Source organism: Felis catus, chromosome A3, assembly GCF_018350175.1.
Source record: "Felis catus isolate Fca126 chromosome A3, F.catus_Fca126_mat1.0, whole genome shotgun sequence".
NCBI classification, from domain to species: Eukaryota; Metazoa; Chordata; class Mammalia; order Carnivora; family Felidae; genus Felis; species Felis catus.
The window spans coordinates 28,910,257-28,932,487 of NC_058370.1; the positions used below are offsets into that span (position 1 = coordinate 28,910,257).

At 52.2% G+C, this 22,231-nt stretch overlaps 1 protein-coding gene across 2 annotated transcripts; it reads right to left on the reverse strand.

The window, feature by feature from the left end:
- Positions 1 to 7,764: 7,764 nt before the first annotated feature.
- Positions 7,765 to 21,343, reverse strand: PDYN (prodynorphin). 2 transcript variants are annotated; one of them, XM_003983754.4, is made up of 3 exons: positions 20,961 to 21,343; positions 10,266 to 10,413; positions 7,765 to 8,958 (listed from the first exon to the last, which is right to left on the reverse strand). In XM_003983754.4, the coding sequence occupies exons 2-3, from the start codon at positions 10,392 to 10,394 to the stop codon at positions 8,320 to 8,322; spliced, it is 768 nt and encodes a 255-aa protein (XP_003983803.1). In that variant the 5' UTR covers positions 10,395 to 10,413; positions 20,961 to 21,343; the 3' UTR covers positions 7,765 to 8,319. The 2 variants fall into 2 exon arrangements, with proteins under 2 accessions (XP_003983803.1, XP_019682294.1); XM_019826735.2 differs by lacking the exon at positions 20,961 to 21,343 and adding an exon at positions 16,153 to 16,248.
- Between the last annotated feature and the right edge of the window lie 888 nt (positions 21,344 to 22,231).

Genomic DNA, 22,231 nt, shown 5'->3' on the forward strand with positions numbered 1-22,231 from the left:
TAAACATGGGGGCGGTGTCGGCAGCGCGTCTGTGGCAGATGGAGTTTGAGGAACACGTCGAGGTGAGTGCTGAGGGTGCTTTCAGTGAGGTCCGGTGGCGACCGTCCAGTTTGTTTAAGCCGATTGGCCGCGACGCACTTATCACAGGGTTGTGCACAACCGCGGGGCAATAATATTGATAATAACACGAGCAACTCAAACGATTAGCCCCTAGGAAGGGGCCCACGTAATCTTTCCATCAGGGCCCTGTTAAAAATGAAAAGCAGTGCTGGGATGACACCAGGGCGAAGTCACAATCTCGGGAATGTTCCAGGCAGATGGGGATGTTCCGTCCCTCCACCCACAGGGAAATGCTTGGGTAGGTTTTGGGGTATCCAGTTTGTGAACTGTTGAGATTACGTAGATTTTGAAATGGCACTTACGAAGAATGTATACAAAAATGCTTAAGACACCAAGTGTTCAGTGAGGACACGGTGTCCTCCAGTGTTCGGAGATGAGCAGAGAGGCCATCCCGGAGGAGGCGCGCCAAGGCATTCATCACAGCCGTTTCTAGGGGGCGGGATCAACGGTGGTATTGTTTTTCTTGGTTGTAGGTTAATATATGACTATTTTATGCCTCACCTTGTTCCAGAGAACTCTGATTCAGCACATCTGCCCATGTCACCTCATGACTTGAGATCTTCTACTTGCTTCCTTTCTTCTTGAAGTAGAGCCATCCCAGAAGGCCTACAGGTCTTGCGTGATCAAGCGCCCTCTCGGCATCCCTGCTCGGCCACTCTGGCTTTCCTCCGGACGCTTGGGCCCACGGAGCTCCTTCTACCTTCTGGAGCTCTGTCTGCCCTTGCCGACCCTTCTCCTGAAAACCTGCCCTGCGCTCACTTGCGCTCACGCCTGGCTAACTCCTGCTCCTCCTGCAGATCTCAGCTTCGGGGAGGGTGGGGTTTCACGAAGGCTTCTCGGCACCGCCATCAGGCCGGGCCCCTGTTCTCCACACCTGCAGCAAACTGTGTAACACACCCCTCTCCAGAGTAACTCCTCATGTATTCTCCACAGTTTTTTGCCGTATCAGGTCTTCTCTGCTGAACCGGAAACTCCTTCAGGGCCAAGGTCACACGTGTTCTGGCCCCCACACTGCCTCGGCCCAGGGTAGAGGTTCAGTAAACGTCTGATGTGGGAACCCTGACCGTGGGTTCATTTCACGGGAGCCTTCTGGATGCTTTTCTGAGTTTTTCAAATGTTTCCAAAGGGGACCCTGTTAAAATCTGTAAAGTCAATAAGGAAATTGAGTAGCCATATTCCCTAATCCATTGAAATACAATCGGACTTGTAAAAACTTGATTTGTACGCTTTCCAATGATGCATCCTTACGTAAAACAAGTAAGTCCCAATTCAGGGGCTCTTCTCCCCAGAAGCTCAAAGCTCAAACCACCGAGGCCACATCTTTCAAGGCTGAGATGGGGCAGGGCAAGTGGGGTTTGAGGCCGGCTGGCTTGTGCAGACCCGGTTTCTTAAGTGCCAGCCGCCAACACCCCTGGCAGAGTCCTGAGAGCTCGCCTCTGCCCGCCCGCGGCCCTGGTGCCCATCGCTGCCGGCAGTTGAGAAGAGAATATTGTACCTGGGGCCTCGATCCCAAGGAAGAAAAGCACCTGCGGCATTCGTGCACCTCTCCTGTTCACTTTGGAGGGCGCCCTTGGCGGACGGGACCACAGAACGACCCCCATGCTCCCTGCAGCCCGCTGTCCACACGGTAGCTAGCCTGATCCCTCTGAATTGGTGTGTCGGATAACGTCCGTCCCTCCTCTGCTGAAGACCCTCCAGCGTTCCAGCTCACCCGGAGCGAAAGCCAAGGTCCTTCCCATGCCTGAACGTGAGGCAGCAAGATGATATGTTGCCCAAACCAGGGCCCTCTGAGAGTGAAGGAGGCTTTAGTAATTCCACAGGACAGTGTATATCATGGCGGTGCCGAGTCCCGGAGGCCCTCCGTGACCTGTCCTCTCTGCTTCTGCCTCCTGCCATCTGCCCTCTGCCCTCACCCCTCCCCTAGGCTCTTTTACTCTCCTTTACATAGCGACTGTGCACCCACCTCTGGGCCTTTGCACATGCTGCTCCCCTGCCTGGAATGCTCCCCACCGACTCCCCCCAGATGTGCACAAAGCTCCCCCCGCCTCAACCTCCTACACTGACCTCTGGTCAAATGTCCTCCCCCACCAGACAGGCCTCCAGGATCCCCTGAGCACCCCCTCCTATCTGCCATCACTTGCATCACGTACCCTCTTATGCTCTTTCATAGCACTCGTGACCACTACAACACTGACCTGCTGGGTAATTTATAGGTGATTGGTCTCCCCCGAGAAAGTGAGCCCGATGACGTAGAGGCTCTGCTTGATCACCCTCGAAGTGCCTGCCCCCACCCCAGTGCAGGGTATACAACAGTTGCTCAATAAACAAACGCTCATCAGGTTGATTGGATGGACTTGAGTTGGGACGGCATTGGCACTGGCCACGCAACTTGGAGCCAGGGACCATCCCCTGTGTCTTCTCATAGGACCTTCCCCCTCCACCGGCCAGGTAGAAATCACCACCCCGTTTTCAGACAAGGGAACTGAGAGTCACCTGCTTTGCTCCTCGTTTACAGACTCAGTACTTGATGCAAATATCACGTGTCAGCTCTGGGAAGGACAAAAGCCCTTACGATATTAGCTGTTTTACATTTTCCATTGTACGAAAGAGAAAACTGTGTCCTGGAGAATTCAGAGCCCACCCCCATGGCCGGTTGGCAGAGCGGGCCACACTCAGGTCCCTAAGCCCGTGGACTCTCAGTCCAGTGCTCCTTCCATACCCCACATGGATCTCACCGGGGGACAGGAAAGTACTCTCAAATTTCACAAACACTGGGGCGGTTCCTTTAGGAGCTCTGCTGGCGTGACAGGGAGCTTACGGGCAAAAAGGTGGGCATTTTCACGTGGCAAACTTCATGTCAAAAGCGATTAAGAACGAGGGAGTCCCGGGGCCAAAGAATAATGAGCTTGGCTTAAGTTTGACAGAGACAAGACAAATAGGGCGGGGGGCGCGACTTGCGTGCAAATTTACATATCAGAAGAGTAATTATAAATCTTTGTTGTAAATCTCCACAGCTACAATGGGGAGTCCGCACGGACCCAGCACATGAATCAAGAATGCCGAAATGACATCTATTAGGGAACCATTGTTCCTGGCACTGTCGTGGGGACTTCTGTTGTCTTCACTTTGGGGCCTTTAATTAATAGACAAGCCCCATCACTGGGCTCGTTAGTGTGAAGAGCTCGGAGTTGGGGGTGGGGGAGGGGCGATCCAAATCCGCGGGATCATTATGATTGTCATGATCATTATAACAAGACTTTCCTCGCTGCTGATGCTGTATGGCGTTGTCATGGAAACGGCGTGCTTATTAGTAACGCGCTCTTTTAAGGTTACCGGGATGTTGGCATCCCTTAACCAATGACTGCTCTGTGATCGCTGCACAGTGGCCTTGGCGACGTGGACAAAGAATCAGTACTCCGCAGGGTCTGCGATATTTTTGTTCCACTTCTTCCTCCGGCTCGCTCTCCATCCCCCTCCAACAGCTCATAAAAAAAATGATCACCCCTCTGGGGTGCTGGAAATGTTTTATACTGTGATCCGAGTGGTGGTCACACGGGTGTCGGCATATGTAAGAACCCCCTGAGCTACACACTTAAGATTAAGTACACTCTATAGCACGTACGTTACAGCTCAATGAAACAGTTTTTAAAAATTTCCTCCTTCTCTTACCATCAAGAGAATTTTGTTCTTTCAACAGGTGTATGCCTCACTCAGGTGACATCTGGAATACCGTAATCAGAGGAACCACGCACAAAGGTGGGGCGGCAACTTGGGTCACACGCGTCTTGAGTGCCAGGGGCATCATAGACTTTATGTTACTGAATCCTCGCCTCCTGAAGTATTTTCCTCCCCTCGCTGACAGATTGGAAACTGAGGCTCAGTGGCTTGCCCAGAGCCAACCAGGAAAGTGGGATCTGGGCCCAGGTCTCTGTGACCCTCAGCTGTGTTCTTTGCACCTTACGTGGCCATGCCCCATTGACCAAGTGAAATGGGCCCAGAAAGGGAATCTGGAACAATAGCATTCTGGAATCCCTGGCACATGAGGAGAATCTAAAGACCAAAAAAAAAAAAAAAAAAAAAAAAAAAGTGTTTATTATTTTTTAAAAAAAGATTTAGAAATAAGTCACAAGATTGTGGTAAGAAAGCGATTTGTCTCATCTCAGTCATGTTATTGTTTGTCCTAACTCACTACTTCTTTGAAAAAAATTCTAATGTACGTGGAAGAAATGTAAATTCTGATCTCTGTGGTCTCTTAATCAAATCTGAAAAAAAAAATCAAATCTGGCCACTCTAAGCCCGTATTCCCCAGGACATACACTCTCCAGTTCGCCCCGGTTCCCACGGAGCTACTTTCACTCACTAGGGGGAGTGACCACCTACTGATTGGTGGGCTAGCATTTATTCTTTCTTCACTGTGAATCATGCTCCAATTGTCCTAAAAAACAAAAAACAAAACAAAACAGAAAAAAAAAAAAAACACTCCCTTTTCCCACTCCTTGTCTAACTACTTTGAGTTGGGTGGAATTAATCCGTAACTGTCCGTGAGGTTCAGTCCTGACCAATCAGCACATCACATTAACCTGTCTATAATGGTCGGCATTAACTCAAGGTTGGACATATGACCCAATCAGAGCTAATGAGGTACAGTGAACTTTGATGGGAATTTTCTGGAGCTACTGTCTGCATGTTAAACGCATGTGCAGTCTTAGAACGAATCCAACGCAGAGAGAAGAGAGCCTAGTGATAGAGAAGTCCCAGGGTTCTGTCTGAGCCCCTTGACCAAGCTAGAACTGAAGCTAAATGCCCTATACTTTTTATTTATGTGAGCCAACAAATTAGTTGGTTTTTTGTTTGTTCACTTAACCTAGTTGACATTGTTAGAAGCCATTTGTTTGCAAGTAACAAAAAATTCTTGCTAGAAAGGCTGGCAGACAGCGAGATCAGGACCCAATGCATTAAAGTGACAGAAGCCTACATTTCAACCCAATAGACAGAAAGAACTTCCCCACACTGAATCATTAAGGAGTAGCAATATGTTGTGCAATCAAATTCAATGAAAGCATTCAAGTAGATTAAAATTTATAGGCAATGTGTCAATTTTGGCACAGAGTAGGCAGTTGGAGGAGATAATCCCAACCTTAGGTTCCTTCCAACTTGATTCCTTCTAACTTGATGATCCTATGAACAGCAAGAATGGAATATTTCTCAAGAAGGATTTCCTGGGGCGCCTGGGTGGCTCAGTGGGTTGGGCGGCCGACTTCGGCTCAGGTCATGATCTCACAGTTTGTGGGTTCAAGCCCCTCGTCGGGCCCTGTGCTGACAGCTCAGAGCCTGGAGCCTGCTTCGGATTCTGGGTCTCCCTCTCTCTCTCTCTCTGGCCCTCCCCCAGTCACACTCTGTCTCTGTCTGTCAAAAAACGAATAAACGTTAAAAAAAATTTTTTTTAAAAAGAAGGATTTCCTGAACAGCCTAGGGATATTCCTCCCTACCCCTATCATCCATTATTACTAAATCTCAATTGTTTCCTTCACAATAATTACCACTATTTTAAATTTCATTTATATTTAGTTTTAAATTCATTATATTTTGTTTTTTAATTTAATTTTTAATTTTAGATTTATTTTGTTGTTTACTTGTTTATTTGTCTCTCCCCACAGACTGTAAGTTCCACAAGAGCTGAGATCTTGTCCATTTTATTTTCCTATACCTCCAGCACCTAGAAAAAGACCTACCACACAGTAAGATTTCAATTAATTCTTTCTTGAATGAAGGAAAGAAGAAAGGAGACCTCTCCGACCCTGTGTTTTCTATGAAGTCACACAGAAAGCCACTGGCCAAATGGGACCCATGAAGTCTGGAGCCACTAAGTGAGTGAGTCTCTTTCACACTAACCCTTTTTTTAAAAATCTTTTTTAGCATTTATTTATTTTTTGAGATACAGAGACAGAGCACAAGTGGGAGAGGGGCAGAGAGAGGGAGTCACAGATTCCAAAGCAGGCTCCAGGCTCTGAGCTGTCAGCACAGAGCCCAATGTGGGGCTCAAAATCATGAACCATGAGATTGTGACCTGAGCTGAAGTCGGATGCTTAACCAACTGAGCCACCCAGGCACCCCTCACACTAACCCTCAAGGCCATTTTTTTACTGTTTATGTATTTATTTGAGAGAGAGAGAGATAGAGAATGATCAGGGGAGGGGCAGAGAGAGAGAGGGAGACAGAGAATCCCAAGCAGGCTCCAGTGCTGTCAGCACAGAACCATACCTGGGGCTCAAACCATGAACTGTGAGATCATGACCTGAGCTGAAATCAAGAGTCAGACACTCAACTGACTGAGCTACCTGGGTACACAGTCCTCAATGCCATTGAATAAACCATGTCATTTTAGTAAAGTACATGATGCCATCCGTTCTCTAGAGAGTTCTTCATCACCAGCACCTTTGTCTTAGGAAAATTTGTCCCTCTTGCCTTGGTAATCCAACACAGGAGACAGTCTCTAGGAGTTAGGTCGGTCTTTTAGGGAAGAGGGAACAAAGGCTCAGAGAGGTCCAATAACTTAGCCAACATCACACAGATCTCAAATTTAGGTCTATGACACTCTAAAGTTTGTGCTCTTTCTGTTGTCCTACCCTTAGTTTTCTGACATGAGTGTGTGTGTGTGTGTGTGTGTGTGTGTATTTTTCATTCCCCAGCACTCTTTTCTGCAAATGGTCTTTTCATGCTCTGGGGACTGAGGCGCACGCATACACACTCTGAGTCATTACCAACTTTCTTTTATTTATTGCACCGGAAGAGTAGGAAATAACACAGGCCTACTAAGGAATAAGCAAATTCTAGGTAAATTGCATACGTGGGATTTTTTTAAAAGCACACGAAGTAACCCTAAAACAACCTATACATTTCGGAACATCATGAGAGAGCTGGGGGTTGCACGCAAAGAGGTACGTGCTCAGTAGCATCTTAGACAAATTAACTGAACTCGTGACTATTTCCTCTCCTTTCCAGCCCAGCCTCCTGGACCCACAAACCAAACCATAATGCCTGGGGATAAGTGAGCAAAAGCAGCAGAGAGAAAGAGAGAGACTTTGATTGAAACCAAGGAATTGGGAGGTCTCTGCCTCTGATTCATTTGAATCAAGGGAATTCATTTGGCCTCAAGCACTTAATCATTTCATTCCCCTTTCTGGTTTTATTCGGAGACATGAAGAGGAAAGAATCATCCCAGGGGTTGAAGACGTCCTTTTTTGTCGTTCTAGCTGTTGCTTCTGGATTTCCTCACCCAGTGCCCATTGCATATGTTTGGCCAGATGGTTAAGACTCTTGGCGGCCAATTCAGCTGCTCAAGAACATGGTTGTGCTTAACCTCATCGACTTGACTCAGCTTCAGTTCATCCTGGGGTAGGAGTGTGATACCGATCTGTTTAATTAGTTTAATGAGGGCTGAGGGAACTGGTCCACATTCTGAGTTTGTTACACAGAGCAAATTGGTTTGTCTTGCTCTCTCCGTGATCTTTTAAGTATTCAGTAGGAGCACTGATCTCATTACCATTTTGGGAGGGGTTTTTGCGCCCTTCCTCTCCGGTGAGGAGCTGGGTGCTGTCCAGGGTACCAACATGGATGGGAGTCCAGGAACTCGTTTCCTCAAGAGGTGTGAACACAGAGAGTACAACTGAACAGTTGCCCACTGGAGGACTGAACTCTCCAGCGCAGGCATTCCTGCTCCAATAAAATGCGGTGTTTGAGCGTTTTATCTAAAGCATCGGTCTCCGAAGTGGGGAGCACAAGGAGGTCCTTTAAGGTTTGGGATAAAGTGTTAGGATTTCTATTTGTTTGTTTACCTTGTTTTGTTATTTATCTAGAGGAATGAAGAACAAGTCAGTCTGGATGCCTGGGACCGGAGTGGGGGTGGGGGCACATTAATGGGGTGGAGGGATTAATATCAAAAGCCGCTGCTGGCGGTAGTTCAGAGGCCTAGGGTTGGAGCCAAGCACTGGACAGGGGAATCTCCATCCTTTCTCCCCGCTGACTCCAGACAAACTCTGCACCCCAGGCAGAAAAGAGGCAGGCTGGGTTTGAATGTTTTGCAGACAGTGCTGAACTGAGCATGGGGATTGGGGGGTACAAGGTAGGATGAATGAGGGTACTCTAATCTGGAAGGGTGTCAGGGGAAGCTCCTGACTCAACTCCACAATGGGGAGGGGTTTACCCATCAAGAATCTCTCCGGAGTAGGCATTGGGATCTTCCTGAGACCGAGTTACCACCTTGAACTGGCGCCTGAGAAAACCCCCGTAGCGCTTCTGATTGTCCCATTTGAGCTTGGGACGGATGCGCCTCAAGAAGCCCCCGTAGCGTTTGTACAGGTCCTCGTGGCCCACCCTATCCCCATCCCGGTCCCCCTCCCCAGCCACCTCTGAGCTTCTCTTAGGGTATTTGCGTAAGAAGCCCCCATAGCGTTTGACTTGCTCCTTGGGGTCCTCCTCATTGGAATCCAGTGCCCTAGCCTCCATGGCATCATCATGCAGCTGGGTGCCCCCCATCAGCTCAGACTCCCCTCCCTCCCCCAACCTGCCAGAGAGACCCCTGAGCTTCTCCGCCAGGCTCCTGCTCAGAGCATTCTCCTCTGTTGGGGTGTGAAGAAATCTGTTTTCCTCCAGCTCCTTCGGGAAGGGCCCAGAGCGCTTGGCCAGCTCACTATAAGGCCCCTCCAAAGCGGACTTGGCCTCCAAATCTTCTCTGCCATTGAGCCCGAAGGTGAAGGGGGTGAAAATAGACAGAAGGCCTTGGCATCTCTCCCACTCCTCGGCAGGCAGCAGCGCGGCCTGGCATTCCAGGGAACAAATCTGCAAATCCCCAAAAAACCACAGCGGTAACGTCACCCCCATCCAACTGTCAAGCCACATGCACCCCTCCTTGCCCCAGACAGTCCCTTGTCCAATGTCTGAGACAATCGAAAGTAGCTGCCTTTCCTAAACTTCAGGCTTCCCACTTTAATCCCTCCCCCTCGCCAGGTGCACTGAGGTAGGTGACCCTGCATCTGAGTGGAAGAGGAGACGTGGAGAGGTGAGACAGCTTTCCCAAGGACACGTGGCTTGCAAATGGCGATGCCAGCATCGGAAGTAAGATCTTCCCAGAACATCGTGTGGTGCTCACACATCCTCCTCAACTTCTCACTCCAGAGGGAGCACTTGCCTCTCCCACCCTTTCCTCGGTGTGAAGGATGCTCTTAACACTTTCTAGAGAGGCACCAAAGCAATGCGGGATGGTAGAAAAAACACACTGAGAAGTTTGGGGGCTCATCAAACCTGGGGGGACAATCGTGTCCATTTCATAGGAGTGCTGGGGGGCTTCAAATGTGATCGCGATGGTGATCATGAGGACGATGATGACAACACCGGACGATTCTGGAACCTGGACCCAGTAAGCCTAAATGTCACAGGTCCTCACGCTTAACCACTGTGCCCTGCTGCGGTCCTGTGTGGGCAGCACCTAGAGCACCGCGTGCATCTCTGTGAAGAGCTGCTAGAATCGTGTGTTTGACACTTTGCGTCACCGTCTCACAGAATCGCCCCATTTTGCGGATGAGGAAGCTAAAGCTCAAACAGGGAGTTTCCAGAGTCACGGAATGAGAACGTGGCAGAATCAAAGCCTGTGCTCCGTCCATCGCACCTTTGGGACCTTGACTCTAACCTGGCTGCCATCGAGGGAGAGACACATGGGGGGCGTTTGATTCAAAGCAAAGCCAATAAGGATGGGCCAAGAGATGCTAAGACCCAGGAGAGGGGCTGAGGCTTGGATCCTGTCCACCAGTGGCTGGGGAAGGCGCTCCTTCCATAGGAGTGGCTAGATTTGGACGTGCCCGTCAGCCCAGCCCTGAAAAGTTACCATCGGGCTGCAAACTCCCAGAACCAGCACTTCCTCGATAATGACACTCCCTGGAAACCTGAGTGTCGGTCCCAGACCTGAGCGAGCCAGGGGGTGGTGAGGTCTGAGGTGGGGATGGAGTTCAGGTGCCCAGGCTGACCACAGGGCAGGACGCATCCCACACAGGTAGGACAAGTCTACAGGACAGACACACAGCCACCCAAGCTCCACACACAGATGGTCCCTTCCGCACGCAGGCGTAGGACCTAGGCACCCTGAAACCTACCAGGGGGTTGACGGGTTTGGACCCATCCTGGGTCTTCACCGCACACAGGGAGCACCGGGACAGGCAGTCCGCTGTGGCAGAGGGGAGCACGAGGAGGCAGGCAGCCAGCACGAGCCCCTGCCACGCCATCCCGTCTCAGCTCTTCCTGCTGCGGGGGGAGAAAGAGAAGAAAATGAAGCCGTGAGCGCCTCCTCGGCGTCCGACCCTCCTTGGCGAGATGCCAAGCCCTGCGGCCGACCCTGCAAGGCAAACAGTCTCGTTCCCATTTCACCGTCAGGAAAATAGAGGCCTCAGGAGGCACCGTGGGTGCCCCAGGCCAAGGGTCAAGGACGGGGATTAATGTACTGAGTACCTGCTACGTGCTGAGTACATGCTGAGTAGCTTTCCTACAGATGCGCGTTCAATCTGCCCAATGGCTCCTGAGGCGGGTTGTGCTGTTTTCACCAGACAGATGGGGAAGTTGAGGCTCAGGAAGGCGAGGGACCTGCCCGCACAGCTAGGCAGTGGACAAGCTGGGACTTGACCTGGGTCTGTGGGCCTTCGAAACCCACTTTGCCCACCCACGAAGCCAGAAGTCACCTGGTATCTGCTTTCCTGGATTCCCTGAGGCTCCACCGCCTGCCTTTGTCCCCAACTCTTCAGCGCGTCCCCAGGCCAGTCCTTTCTGCCTTGAAAGGTCCCTGAAATTTGCCTTTTTCTCCCCAGTACCTCTTCTTACCTTGGCCATAGCTCCACCTTCTCCACGCTGGCCTTCCGGCCTCTAGTTCCTTCTTGGATCCCTCCTGCCCACCCCGAAATGAACTGCTCAGCATGACAATTAAGCAATCAGGTATATCACCCTAGGTCAGGCCTGGCCCTTTTCCTAAATGACAGGAACACCCTCAATCCCATCCCTACACCGTAACCGCATCCAGCTACTTGCCATTCCTCTAATCAATGTTTCAGGCCCTGTCCCACCTCTGGGCCTTTGCATATGCTGTTCCCTCTACTGGAAAACCCTTCCTCTCCTCTTCTGTTACCTGCCATTTAGGCCCTATATTAGATATCGCTTCCTCCGGGCAGCTTTTCCGGATCTCCGAGGCCCAATGGGATATTCCTGCTTTGTCTTCACCCCTCCATCAAAATATCCCACTATTTGGTAATTATCTATGTGTCTCTTCAGACTTTGGCTCCGCGAAGGCAGGAGCGGTGTCCTGTTTCCGTCTCTGGGTTCCTCAAATATGCCACGTTGCTCCTGCCTCAGGGTCTTTGCACTTCCTGTCCCTCCCTCTGCAATACGCTTCGCCCAGATCTAAACAAGGCTCGCTCCTCCTTGTGATCAAATGAACCAATGTCAAATCGCCAGGGAGGCATTTGCTGACTCCTGTGTTTAATGTGGCTTCCCGGGCCGCTCTCACATCACCCTGCTTTGTTGGCATCGGGGCGTTCACCGTCTCTTACTGCCCTATCGATTAGGTGTTTGTTCCCTGTCGGTGATCCTCGTCTCCCCCACTGGAGCGTTAGCTCCTTACAGGCACCGGCACTACCTGTCACAGTCCCTGCAGTATCCTAGCACCGGGACCCTGACCCGCCCATAGCAGGCACTCGCTAGGCATACGAATTCAGTCGGTTCCTTCCTCTCCTAATTAACTCCTTAGAAACCAAATATCAAGACCCAGAGCCATTCAAATGGGGGCACAGTACCGTTCTCCCAGCTGGAAATGGGGAGATCCCCTGAGACACCCCACTCCGGGCAGGAGGCTCCAGGCTCTTCCCAGCCTGGTCTTTATAGCCTGACGCCTGTCACTCTGTTCACAGGGATGCTGTCCTCCCTCCCTCCCTCCTCCAAGTCTCCCAAGCCTGCAAACGACCCTGTTTGCTCGGGGGATTTAGAAGGTATTTCCCCCACGGTCCCAGAGCCCCGTGCTACAGCCCAGAGCTGAGTCTCCCCCTCAGGGCACACAGGAGGTCCCCCCACCCCTCCTCAAGCCCGTCATCCTATCTACTCCTTCCCAGTGAGGTGGGCACTTCCGGTTCAGGGAATCACCCAAGACCTGTGGCCAACAGTGAAGGTGCAAGGCTGTTCTGCTTGACTCCCCACTCGTGTGCCCTTCATGACTACAATTTCGAGAACAACTTTAACTCGTTACCGTGGGTGCCTCCATGAGACCCAGAGGACCCAACGCACAGGACCTTTGAACTTGCATGTTGTTTTCGGTCCACCCACCAACTGTGAGAGGCGGGTATCATCATCCCCACTTTATAGACGAGAAAACTGGTGCTCAGAGAGGCCTGGTAGATCTCCTGAGGTCACACAGCGACTGAAGGTGAGAACCGTCCTGAGGCTGAACAAGGTTTGCTCCCCTAAGCCAGGAAGCTCAGAGGAAAGCCCAGGAAAGTGGGCCTGGGTCCGTCCCACCTCTCCCGCCCGCCCTCCGTGTTCTTTCACATTCTACCGGCTGCTGAGTGGATTGGGTTCCAGGAGAGCGAGCTATGCCTTTTATGTGCAGATGCGAAGCCGGCAGCTCGTGTTTTCTCTGGTATCAGCGGTGGCCGGTGGTGGCGGTGGCGGAGCTGGCCTGTGACGAGATCAGCAGCGAATTGCCTGCGGGGGAGGAGACCGTCCAGCACATTCTTAACTCCTGGCCAGAGGCTTCGCACACGGCTTGGCTGCCAAGGTAGGAGGCCCGATTTGAGATCCTTTTTGTCCCAGGCAGAGGTAGTGTCGGCAACCTTGCCTCTCATCCACTAACTTGATATTTAATAGTAATTCTAGCTGATCAGATGGTTGTTACGTACTCAGGATGCTCCGAGCAATTCTCGTGAATTCTAAAAAATTCCTTTGTACTCACAGCGACTGTCTGGGGCGGGTACAGTTGTCGTGCCCTCCTCACGGATAAGGAAACTGAGCTGAGAACCCTGCCAAGATTCTAGAGCTAGTAAGAGGGAAAGCTGGGATTTGTATCCAGGGGGTCTGGCTCGAACCACCTGCAATTCTCAAATGAGTGCCCCATGGGCCCCACCTTCCAAGCTTCCCCCAAGGGGTTCCCTCTGCCTGGACCGCCTGTCTGGCCCCACCCATCTACTCCCATCTCCCTCTGACCGGATAACTCTTGTTTGTCAAAATTCAACCTCGGTTGCCTCCTCCAGGAAGGCTGTCTGGATTGGGCCCCTCCTGTGAACGCCCACAGTCACCTATGCTGGCTCTATCAAATAATGGCCCTCACTTTCTGAGTTTCCTGCCCAGAGGGCACTTTATCTCTGTAGATGAAGGTCCCTACAGTGAGGGTGTGTGGTGCATTGGAGGATGATAAGGACGCCCGGGTGGACGAGGAGGCATAAGGCAGGAAGGAGGCCATAGAGTGAGTCTGCAATTGTCTGAAAACCAATGAGGCCAATGGATATTCAGCAAAGGGTAACGAAACCAGGGAGACAGGAGAGGGGAGGGAAGAGGAAGTAAGAGAAAACCTCACATAGGAAGAGGGAAGGAGGGAGGGGAAAAGGAGGGAGACAATGCAAAATGGTCCAGAGAGAGACGTAGAGGGAGATAGAGAGACGTAGGGAGAGAGACTAACACTACAGACAGACACGAGACACAAAAAGAGGGAGGTCCCGGACAGAAGGAGACAGAAGGAAACAGGTCCCAGGTTGAACATGATGGACACTATTCTGAAGCTTTGAATTTTTCCCTCCCTTGCTCAAAGCAATGATCTGAGGAGGGGGTCCTTGACCCAGGGAAGGGCATGGCCTAGGAGGCCTTGGCTTCCAAGAAAACCCAAATCACCCCAGGCCCCCACACTCCACCATTAGAGCCATGGCTCGGTGGCCGCAGAGGGTCTCCCAGGAAGAAATTGGAGAGAGAATTTGATGGCATGGAAGATAGAACAGAGGGCTACCCAGGAAGGGTCAGAGCAGGGAATGAGGTCAGGCAGGGTGGGGCAGGGCTGAGACCTCTGGCGTCCTCCTACCCAGCCAGCAGCCCTAACCCTAACCCCTAACCCCTAACCCTAACCCTAACCAACCCTAACCCAAGCCCTGCAAACGTCCAGACACTTCAGAGTGACTGCCCGCAGGACAAACTCAGTAAAATGGGCACTGGGTATTTTGACTTTGCACCGGGATTTTCTTTTCTTTTCTTCTTTTCTTTTCTTTTCTTTTCTTTTCTTTTCTTTTCTTTTCTTTTCTTTTCTCTTTTCTTTTCTTTTCTTTTTTTTTTCTTTCTTTTCTTTTCTTTTCTCTTCTCTTTTCTTTTCTTTTCTTCTTTTCTTTTCTTTTTTTAAACTCTCTTGCCAACATTTTTAAATTGGGAAATTTTTACACTTCAAAGTCGTAATTTCCACCTTACCTTAAAAAAACAGAAGTGCTGGAGACATCGGGCCTGCATTACAGTATGGCAACAGTCGCCCCAAGGGACACATGCAGCCTGGTCGCCACTGTCCCCACCCAGCAGCTTCCCTTGTCTCCACTGCCGAGCAGAGCTGGATAGTTGAGTCTGCCGGCCCTGAACTGCCTTCTCTTAACAACCACGAGAGGCAGCCTGGGGCCAGAGGGGTGCAGCTGGAGAGAAAAGAGGGGGGCGCCCCCAATTCCTTCCTGGCCCCGAAGCGGGGTCACCAAGTGCTTAGTTTATGTGGATTCCAATCCCGGCCTGCCACTTACCACCAGAGGGGGGAACTTACTTGACGTTGCTGGGTCTCCGTTTCCTCAGCCCCATCACGGGGCTAACGATAATGCTTTAGGGGGTGGGAGGAATCGAATAAGAGATCATGCACAGGGCACCTGGGGGGGGGGGCGGGTACCTGGCACACAGTGATATTATGATGGGCTTCATAACAGAGGCTGAGGCCCCGTTCGACTCTTGGGCTACAGGAGGCGTGAAAAGCAGACGGCAGAAAGTCCTGGAACGCAGTTGAAATTCCAAAAAAAAAAAAGTTGGTGAACGAATCAACTGCCATATGGAGGACCTACTGTGTGCCAGGCAGGGCTGAGTGCTCCTTGTTCCTGGTAACACCAGTCCAATAACAGTGCCACCACATCTCAAGAGCCTACTAGGTGCCAGGCTGTGCGTTACAGTTAGACACATGATTCTAATCGTCACCACAGCTGGCGGGGGGGGGGGGGGGGGGGCGCGGTGAGTGTCTCTGTACCCTTTGTACAGAGGAGAAGACCGAGGCTGGGGGGAGGAGAGGTTGGCCACGTTCGCTTGGCCTGTAAGTGGGAGTCAGGCTTCTGTCCAGATCTCTTGGGGTTAAAAGGCAACTCTAATAAAGACACATCAGCCCTGCGGATTTTCCTGAGGAATCTGATGTGCTTCCTTATCGTTGGCTAAACAAAGGATCGCGTCACATCAGATGGGTCCTGAGGGAGCGCATTTCACCTTTGCTCTGGGGCTGTGCTCCAAGTCATGCATCAGATGAGTAGCCCTGCATGCGAGTCAGGCCTGATCCGGGAGGAGCTGAGGAGAAAAAGATACGCTCCCGGGGTAAGACAAGGCAGCGAGCCCGCTTGGTGAGCCGGGGGCGAGTATCAGGTGCATAGATGTCAGTGGAGAGTGTGCATGGCCCAGGGGGAAGGAGGGGCCTCCTTCACGGACTGGGTGGGCCGGGGGTGGGGTGGGGGGGCGCGGGGTCCTCACAGCCCTCCCAAGGAAAAACCCTCTTCCCTTGCAGGTCTATAAAACATTTCCTCGGCCACTGTCTCGTGGGCTTTGTGACAGCCCAGTGAGGGACGCAGGGGCCAGTGCGGAGGAGCGGTGATTCTCCCCTGGCAGAAAAGGAAATTTTGGACCCACCAGCCTCCACAATCCCATGATCCAATTCCTTCTACTAAATCTCTTTCTCAATACGTACACATCCCGCTTCTCTGGAGAACCCCGAGAACGAACACAGCCCCCACCCCAACTGCTCACCGTGGTCCACGGGTGCTTCCGTGCTACAAAGCACAGAGGACTGTTGAAACGGGGACCGCACGGCCCAGAGGCCAAAAACATATACTAGCTGGTCTTCTACGGACAAGCCGTGCTGACCCCTGCTTTCATCAATTACATAACCATTTTCTAATTCGGATTATTCTCATCATCTGGAAGCTGACTTTCCTGGGAAAAATCAGAGAGGGATCGCTCTCCTCCCCGAGCCTGGGCTTCTCCCTTCTGGTCTATAAATGGGCCGTGTCACCCCCTGTCCCTCAGGAGGGCTGCCCAGAGGGCATCACTTAAAGGGCCAGCACGCTGTAGTCCCCTTTCCTACCCAGGGCCCAGAGTTCTTGAAAGGGAAGGGACTGCCTGCCCGCCCTCTCATCTCCTCTTGGCAATATTTCTATATTGTAGTCAGAGGGCTCAGAGGAGCAGCAAGCATTAAAAAGCCAGCATGGAATAATAATGGCTTGATTTAACATTGCAATTATCTCTCCCAGCACTTTATTGCATATGATTATCCCTATTTGATAGAAGAGGAAATGGGAAAAGGTAGGAATGAAGTCACTTGTTTAAGGTCACATCATGAGTCAGGAGGGAAGCGGAGACAGAGCTGGGGCCTCCCACACCCGGGCCGTGACTCGCACTGACTCGCATTGAGGCTTTCAATGACCCTCCCACAGCCCACTGCACTGCCTCCCTGTGCCGGGCCCCTGGCCTCCCCTGGCCCCTAGCGGGACAGGTGCTACTGTTACAGGCCCGGGTTCCGGGTGGGGAGAGCGAGGAGGACCAAGTGACAAAGCGCCCCAGGGTCCCGAGCACCTGCGTGGCCTAGCTGGGATTCTCTGAGCCCATAGCATCCCTGGTGAAGGCACCGCTACGGGACCCGGCTCCCTGCTCTGCACGTCAGTTCCGTGACTGCACGTTCACCCTCAGGAGACTCCAGTAGGCTTGGCACGATCAGCTCCATTTTCCAGATGGGCACACAGAGTCTCAGAGAGGCAAGATCACCAGGTCAGGGACGAGAGGCAAGGACATAGAAGAAGCAGGTTTAAAAAGTCAGCCTGCAGCTCGTCCTGCAAACCGTACGGGGTACGGGGTCACGTTAAGTGTCCATCAGACCCTCCCACGGAGCCCCCACATTCCTGAAGATGAGACAGTCTTCTGGAGTGTTAGCCCACCCCAAACCACAAAGTTCACCTTTACGGGTCCCCAGGGGCTGGCAAGGGGAGACCCTGAGAAGTGAGGGCCGCTGTCCCCGTGAGGCTTTTAGGGTCATTAACAAGGGATGGATTATCACCTGGCTGGCGGTGAGGGGGCTCGGATTCCGGACGGAAAGTGAACCCACCGTGGAGTCCAGCAAGACTCAAAGCGCAGAGCCTCTCTTGGGCCATTTGCGGTTCAGGGAACCAGAGAGAAGCACGCACCTGCACTCAGGGGTCACGGTGGGATTATTAACCTCGTTTATAAAAGAATGATTTTTTTTTTACATGTGTTTTAAGCTTTTGTTTATTTATTTTGAGAGAGAGAGAGAGACAGCATGAGCAGGGGAGGGGTAGAGAGAGAGAGGGAGGGAGAGAGAGAGGATCCCAAGCAGGCTCCATGATGGCAGTCAGTGCAGAGCTAGACTCGGGGCTCGAACTCACGAACCGTGAGATCGTGACCTGAGCGGAAATCCAGAGTCAGACGCGCGACTGACTGAGCCACCCGGGCGCCCCTTAGAAGAACGATTTTCAAGAGCAGGAGTCACATGAAACCCTCACCCTTTGTTATTTGATGCAATGAAGGGATGGGGAGAAAGGCCAAGGAAGACGGGCCAGGGAGGGGTGGAGATGAAGAGATGAAGAAAGAAAGAGAGACAGAAAGACAGAGACAGAGAGGGAGACAGAGACAGACATGCACATAGAGAGACACGCGTGTGCCCACAGGAGTGGCAGAGACTCTTGCACGCACAGAGAAATTGATAAAGACACCAGAGAAGCAGAGAGATGATGGAAACCCAACAGAGCTGGAAGAGGTGCTGGGAACCAGAGGGAGAAGGGACAAGAAGGAACAGAGGAGGGGAGAAAGGAGAAGGAAGGAAGGAAGAAGGGACAGAGAGACTTGGATTCGGGGCCTTGACCTACCGTGTGAGTCACAAATATCAATCCCTCCTCCTGTCAGTGGACCAGAGACCCAGCCACGTAGTAACTGCTCAGTAAACCCTTCTCGGCTTAAACTGAACTGTCCAGTAACAGGTCAAAGAGCCAAAGGACGGTGGACAAACACGATGAATGTGCCTGCCGCACGCAGCCTCCCACTCAGGCCGGTGGGACAGCCGGACGGCCTCAGGGAGAAGCCTCCAGAACGTTCCTGTGCCTCGTGGACCGGGCTCTTTACCCTCCTTCCAGGAGCACGAGTCTGGACCTGGGCTGGGGAAGATTAAGGAGGCCCGACATCAAAGGACCCGGGACACCTCTCTGTCTCCAGGGCCTGATCCTGGGCTCACCGGGTGTCCCCAGAAATATTTCCTGCCTGCCCTCAATGGCCGGGCTCAGCCGGCCGCCCAGCCTCGGTGAGATCCTTTTAGCCCTTTGTCAGACGCAGCGAGATGGGCCGAGATGAGCGAAAACAGTGAGAGAAGTCAGCTAGTTGCCTGCGCTTTCTCAGACACGCGTCGAAATCAAGCCACCGACTATTGATCCTGCTTAGAATGATGGAAGACATCTAATAAATACAACAATTGTGCAAGAATGGCCCAAGGAGGTGGGCAGTGGGAAGGGGGGCCCGGGAGGATCGATGGGGAAGAGACTTCATGATCCCGAGGCGACGGACGAAGAGATGGTCTTCTGTTGGTGTGGAGATTATGGGGTGGGGAGGGGAGGAGAGTGCCAGCCCCACAACTGAAATACCAGACGTTAGGCATCCTTCCCGGACATAGCACACGGCTCCATGGAGTGGATGATGAAGGATATTAGAACACATTGCCAGGGTGGACGGAGAACGTGAGCAGTCAACGCTAGCATTTATTGAGTACCTACTGACTGCCAGCATCCTTTGGGAGTCTCACAATAACCTTAGGAGGCCAACAGTACCGTCCTTACTGCGGAGATGAGGAAATGAACACTCAGCTATCGTCCCCAAATCACACAGCAAATGACGGATGGGCTCTGGGATTTGAACCCAGATCTGTGGGACACTCATTTAGATAATACATGGAACGTTCGTGGCTCCCGGGAGTTATCTCAAGACCCTAACCCCTTTCCATTTGCTTTATGGCGACTGCAAATTTCTCAAACAGCCCCCGAGCCAGTCCCTGTGCCCGCTCTTGCTAAAGCATGCTGGGTTCCCGAGGAAGCACTGCGACATCCCCGACATCCCCGCTCCCAGCTGGCAGCTGAGACACAGGATCTGCCTGCCCCCCATCACACCTCTAGCTCATCTGGGGCAAAGCAGTGGGCTTGAGAGCCCGGCAGCAAACGCAAACCTCCCCCAGGGCAGCTCAGCTCCCCCCACCCCTGGGCTGCTGCAACAGCTCCCCCACGCACATCTCAAAGCCTGGAGATAAATGACCTGCAAAAATAGAACAAAAGGCAAGGTGGGGTGGGATAGAGGGGAGAAAGAAAGGGGAGAAGAGAGGAAAGAGGTAGCTGTGGGAGGGGGAGGCAGGGGGTTGGGGGGGCGGGGCGAAGAGGACTGACATTCTGAAATTTGCAACGGATCTTGCCTGGAATGCCTGTCAAAGGAGAAAGACTTGTATATTTTCCCAAATGAAGATTTGCAGTCTGTGGGAAGGGAATTGAAATCAGATCCAATAACCTGAAGAGCATGTTTCCCCCGGGAAGGTTGGAGACTTAATTAAGGAATGTTTGTAAAGCTTGGAGAGATTCTAGATAAAAGACACCCAGGGAAAAAGTACAAGGTCGCAGAATTTACTATTCAACCTTTATGTCGTCACCGGGCTTTTTCTTTTTTTTTTCTTCCTTTTTTCTTTCCTCCGAAACTCATCAGCCTGTTTTGCTGGAGTCAAACTTTGGGATTCTGTAATACTTTCTTTGAACATGGATATCTTTACCAGGGAGCAAATGGCGTTGCCATCTGAGCTTTCCTCCCTGCCCGACTTCCCTGCTGTAATTTACATGAAAGCAACAAGTCCTTTCGAAGTAAAACCCACAAGAAAAATCTTGCTCAGCCTGTCTCCTGGCATGCTGTCACTCTCTTTCCCCATTTCCTCCCAACGAAATAAGCCCCAACTTCATTTCTGCGTGAAATCACGCCCAAGGAAACACTCAAGCCGGCACCCTGTCAGCAATTAAACACGATCCAAAAAAGAATGAAAAGGCTGAACTTGGTTGTACACTGATGTACATTATACTTGGTAAATGCCAGAGCCCTGAATCTCATTAACGTCCCCCAGACCTTGTTCTCTACGTCCGGTGAGAATCACTGACCTTTAAAACCGCCCCGAGTGGCTAAACTCACTTCTTCCACCCAGGGCCTCCCGTCCTCACCTGGGTACCATGCGTGCAGACTGCTGGGGAAGAAGACGACCTTGGAGCTGAAACCGAGGGGTGGTCCTCTTGGGAGAGGAGTACCCACCTGTGCAAGCCGGAGCCGTACCGAGAGGGAAATTCCAAAGAACCGTCTGTCTCCCGCTAACTGATCTGGCGTTTGTAAACTAGCCTCGTAACTGTAACCATATTTGCCAGATTATCAGACCCAGAGCTGAAATCCCCCAGCCCGAGCTCCTGCAGCCCCCAGATCCGGAGGACCGGGAAAAACAAATACAATCAAAAGAGAGGTTCCATTGCCCCTGTGGATATTACCTGTGTTCCTCTTCGTTCCTGGGCAGCTTCTGGTGGAGCAGGTCGGACGGAGGGTGGTGGCAGGTGGCTCAGGGGTCTCCCTGACTCTGGCTGGGAAGGAGGTGCCAAAGAGGCGGCTGTGAGCACCACCAAAGCCCCTCAGAATGGCAGTTCTGGTGCCTCGCCCCCCCTTTTATGGACTAGAGCCTCCTCCTGTCGCTCAGCCCTTGCTGAGCACAGGCTGCTGGGAGCCAATGGGGAAGTAGCTCAGAGCAGTCAGAGGCGCAGACCCCCGGGCCCTTCAACTCGAACTCCCTGGGCCCGACACAATAGGCTTCTCTTCGTGACAGGGGATGTGGAGGAGGAAGCAGCCGTGCAGGGAGGGGGCTGGATCCTGGGTGTAGTGCTGTTTGTCACTTGAAATCCGGCCACTTCAGTCTTTGATGCGTTTCCAGGAGAGTGTCACGGAAAAAAAAAAAAAAAAAAAAAAGAGGGAGAGAGAGAGAGAGAGAGAGAGAGAGGTAGGAAGGACAGAGACAGAAAGAGTTGGGAAAAGAGAGTCCCAGAGAGTCAGAGACAGGCAGGCAGAGAGATACAGAGACAGATGGAGGCACAGAAAGAGATAGAGTCGGACAGATATGGAGACAGAGAGAGGGAGTCAGACAGATATGGAGACAGATGGGGACAGAGAGAGAGTTGGAGAAGCAGGGAAACAGGATTCAGAGAGAATCAGAAAGAGAAAGAGACAGTGTCAGCAGACAGGTCGGGCGTGATACAGACAAAGCAGGGGAGGAAAGAGTCAGAAAATCGGAGAGACACAGCGTGTCAGAGACGGGGGCTACCCAGAGACACCGGGGGAAACGGAGGGAGAGCCAGAGGAAGAGAGATGAGGAAACCAGGACGGAGGACAGGCTCAGGCCCCACAGCCATCTGGAGACAACAGAAGAGGCAGGGTCCCCAGACAGGGCAAGTGCCGAGGAGGGGAAGGTGGACGGAGCCGGCCGCCACGCGTCGCCCTGCGCTGAGCGCCCGGGCACCTCCGTGTGCGGCCGGTCACGCGTGTGCTGGAACGTTGTGTGTGCCCTTGCCTGCACCCGCAGTCGACACGGGTGCGGGCCTGGGCCGGCGCCAGCCGCCAGCAGCCCTGGCAGGAGCTCAGCCCCTTCCCCGGCAGCCAGGAGCCACAGTTTACTTTCCTCCGATAGCAACACAAAATGAAGATCACGAAATCCCCCTCAAAATATGGGCTGCGATGTGCCTTTGCCTGCACTCCGGGTGGGGGGCATCCCCAC

Excerpts from the sequence above, each read along its gene's own strand:
- PDYN (XM_003983754.4), bottom strand. The coding sequence starts at position 10,394 with ATGGCGTGGCAGGGGCTCGTGCTGGCTGCCTGCCTCCTCGTGCTCCCC. Across the intron at positions 8,959-10,265 it reads CCAAACCCGTCAACCCCCTG|ATTTGTTCCCTGGAATGCCA; the intron begins GTAGGTTTCAGG and ends GGGGATTTGCAG.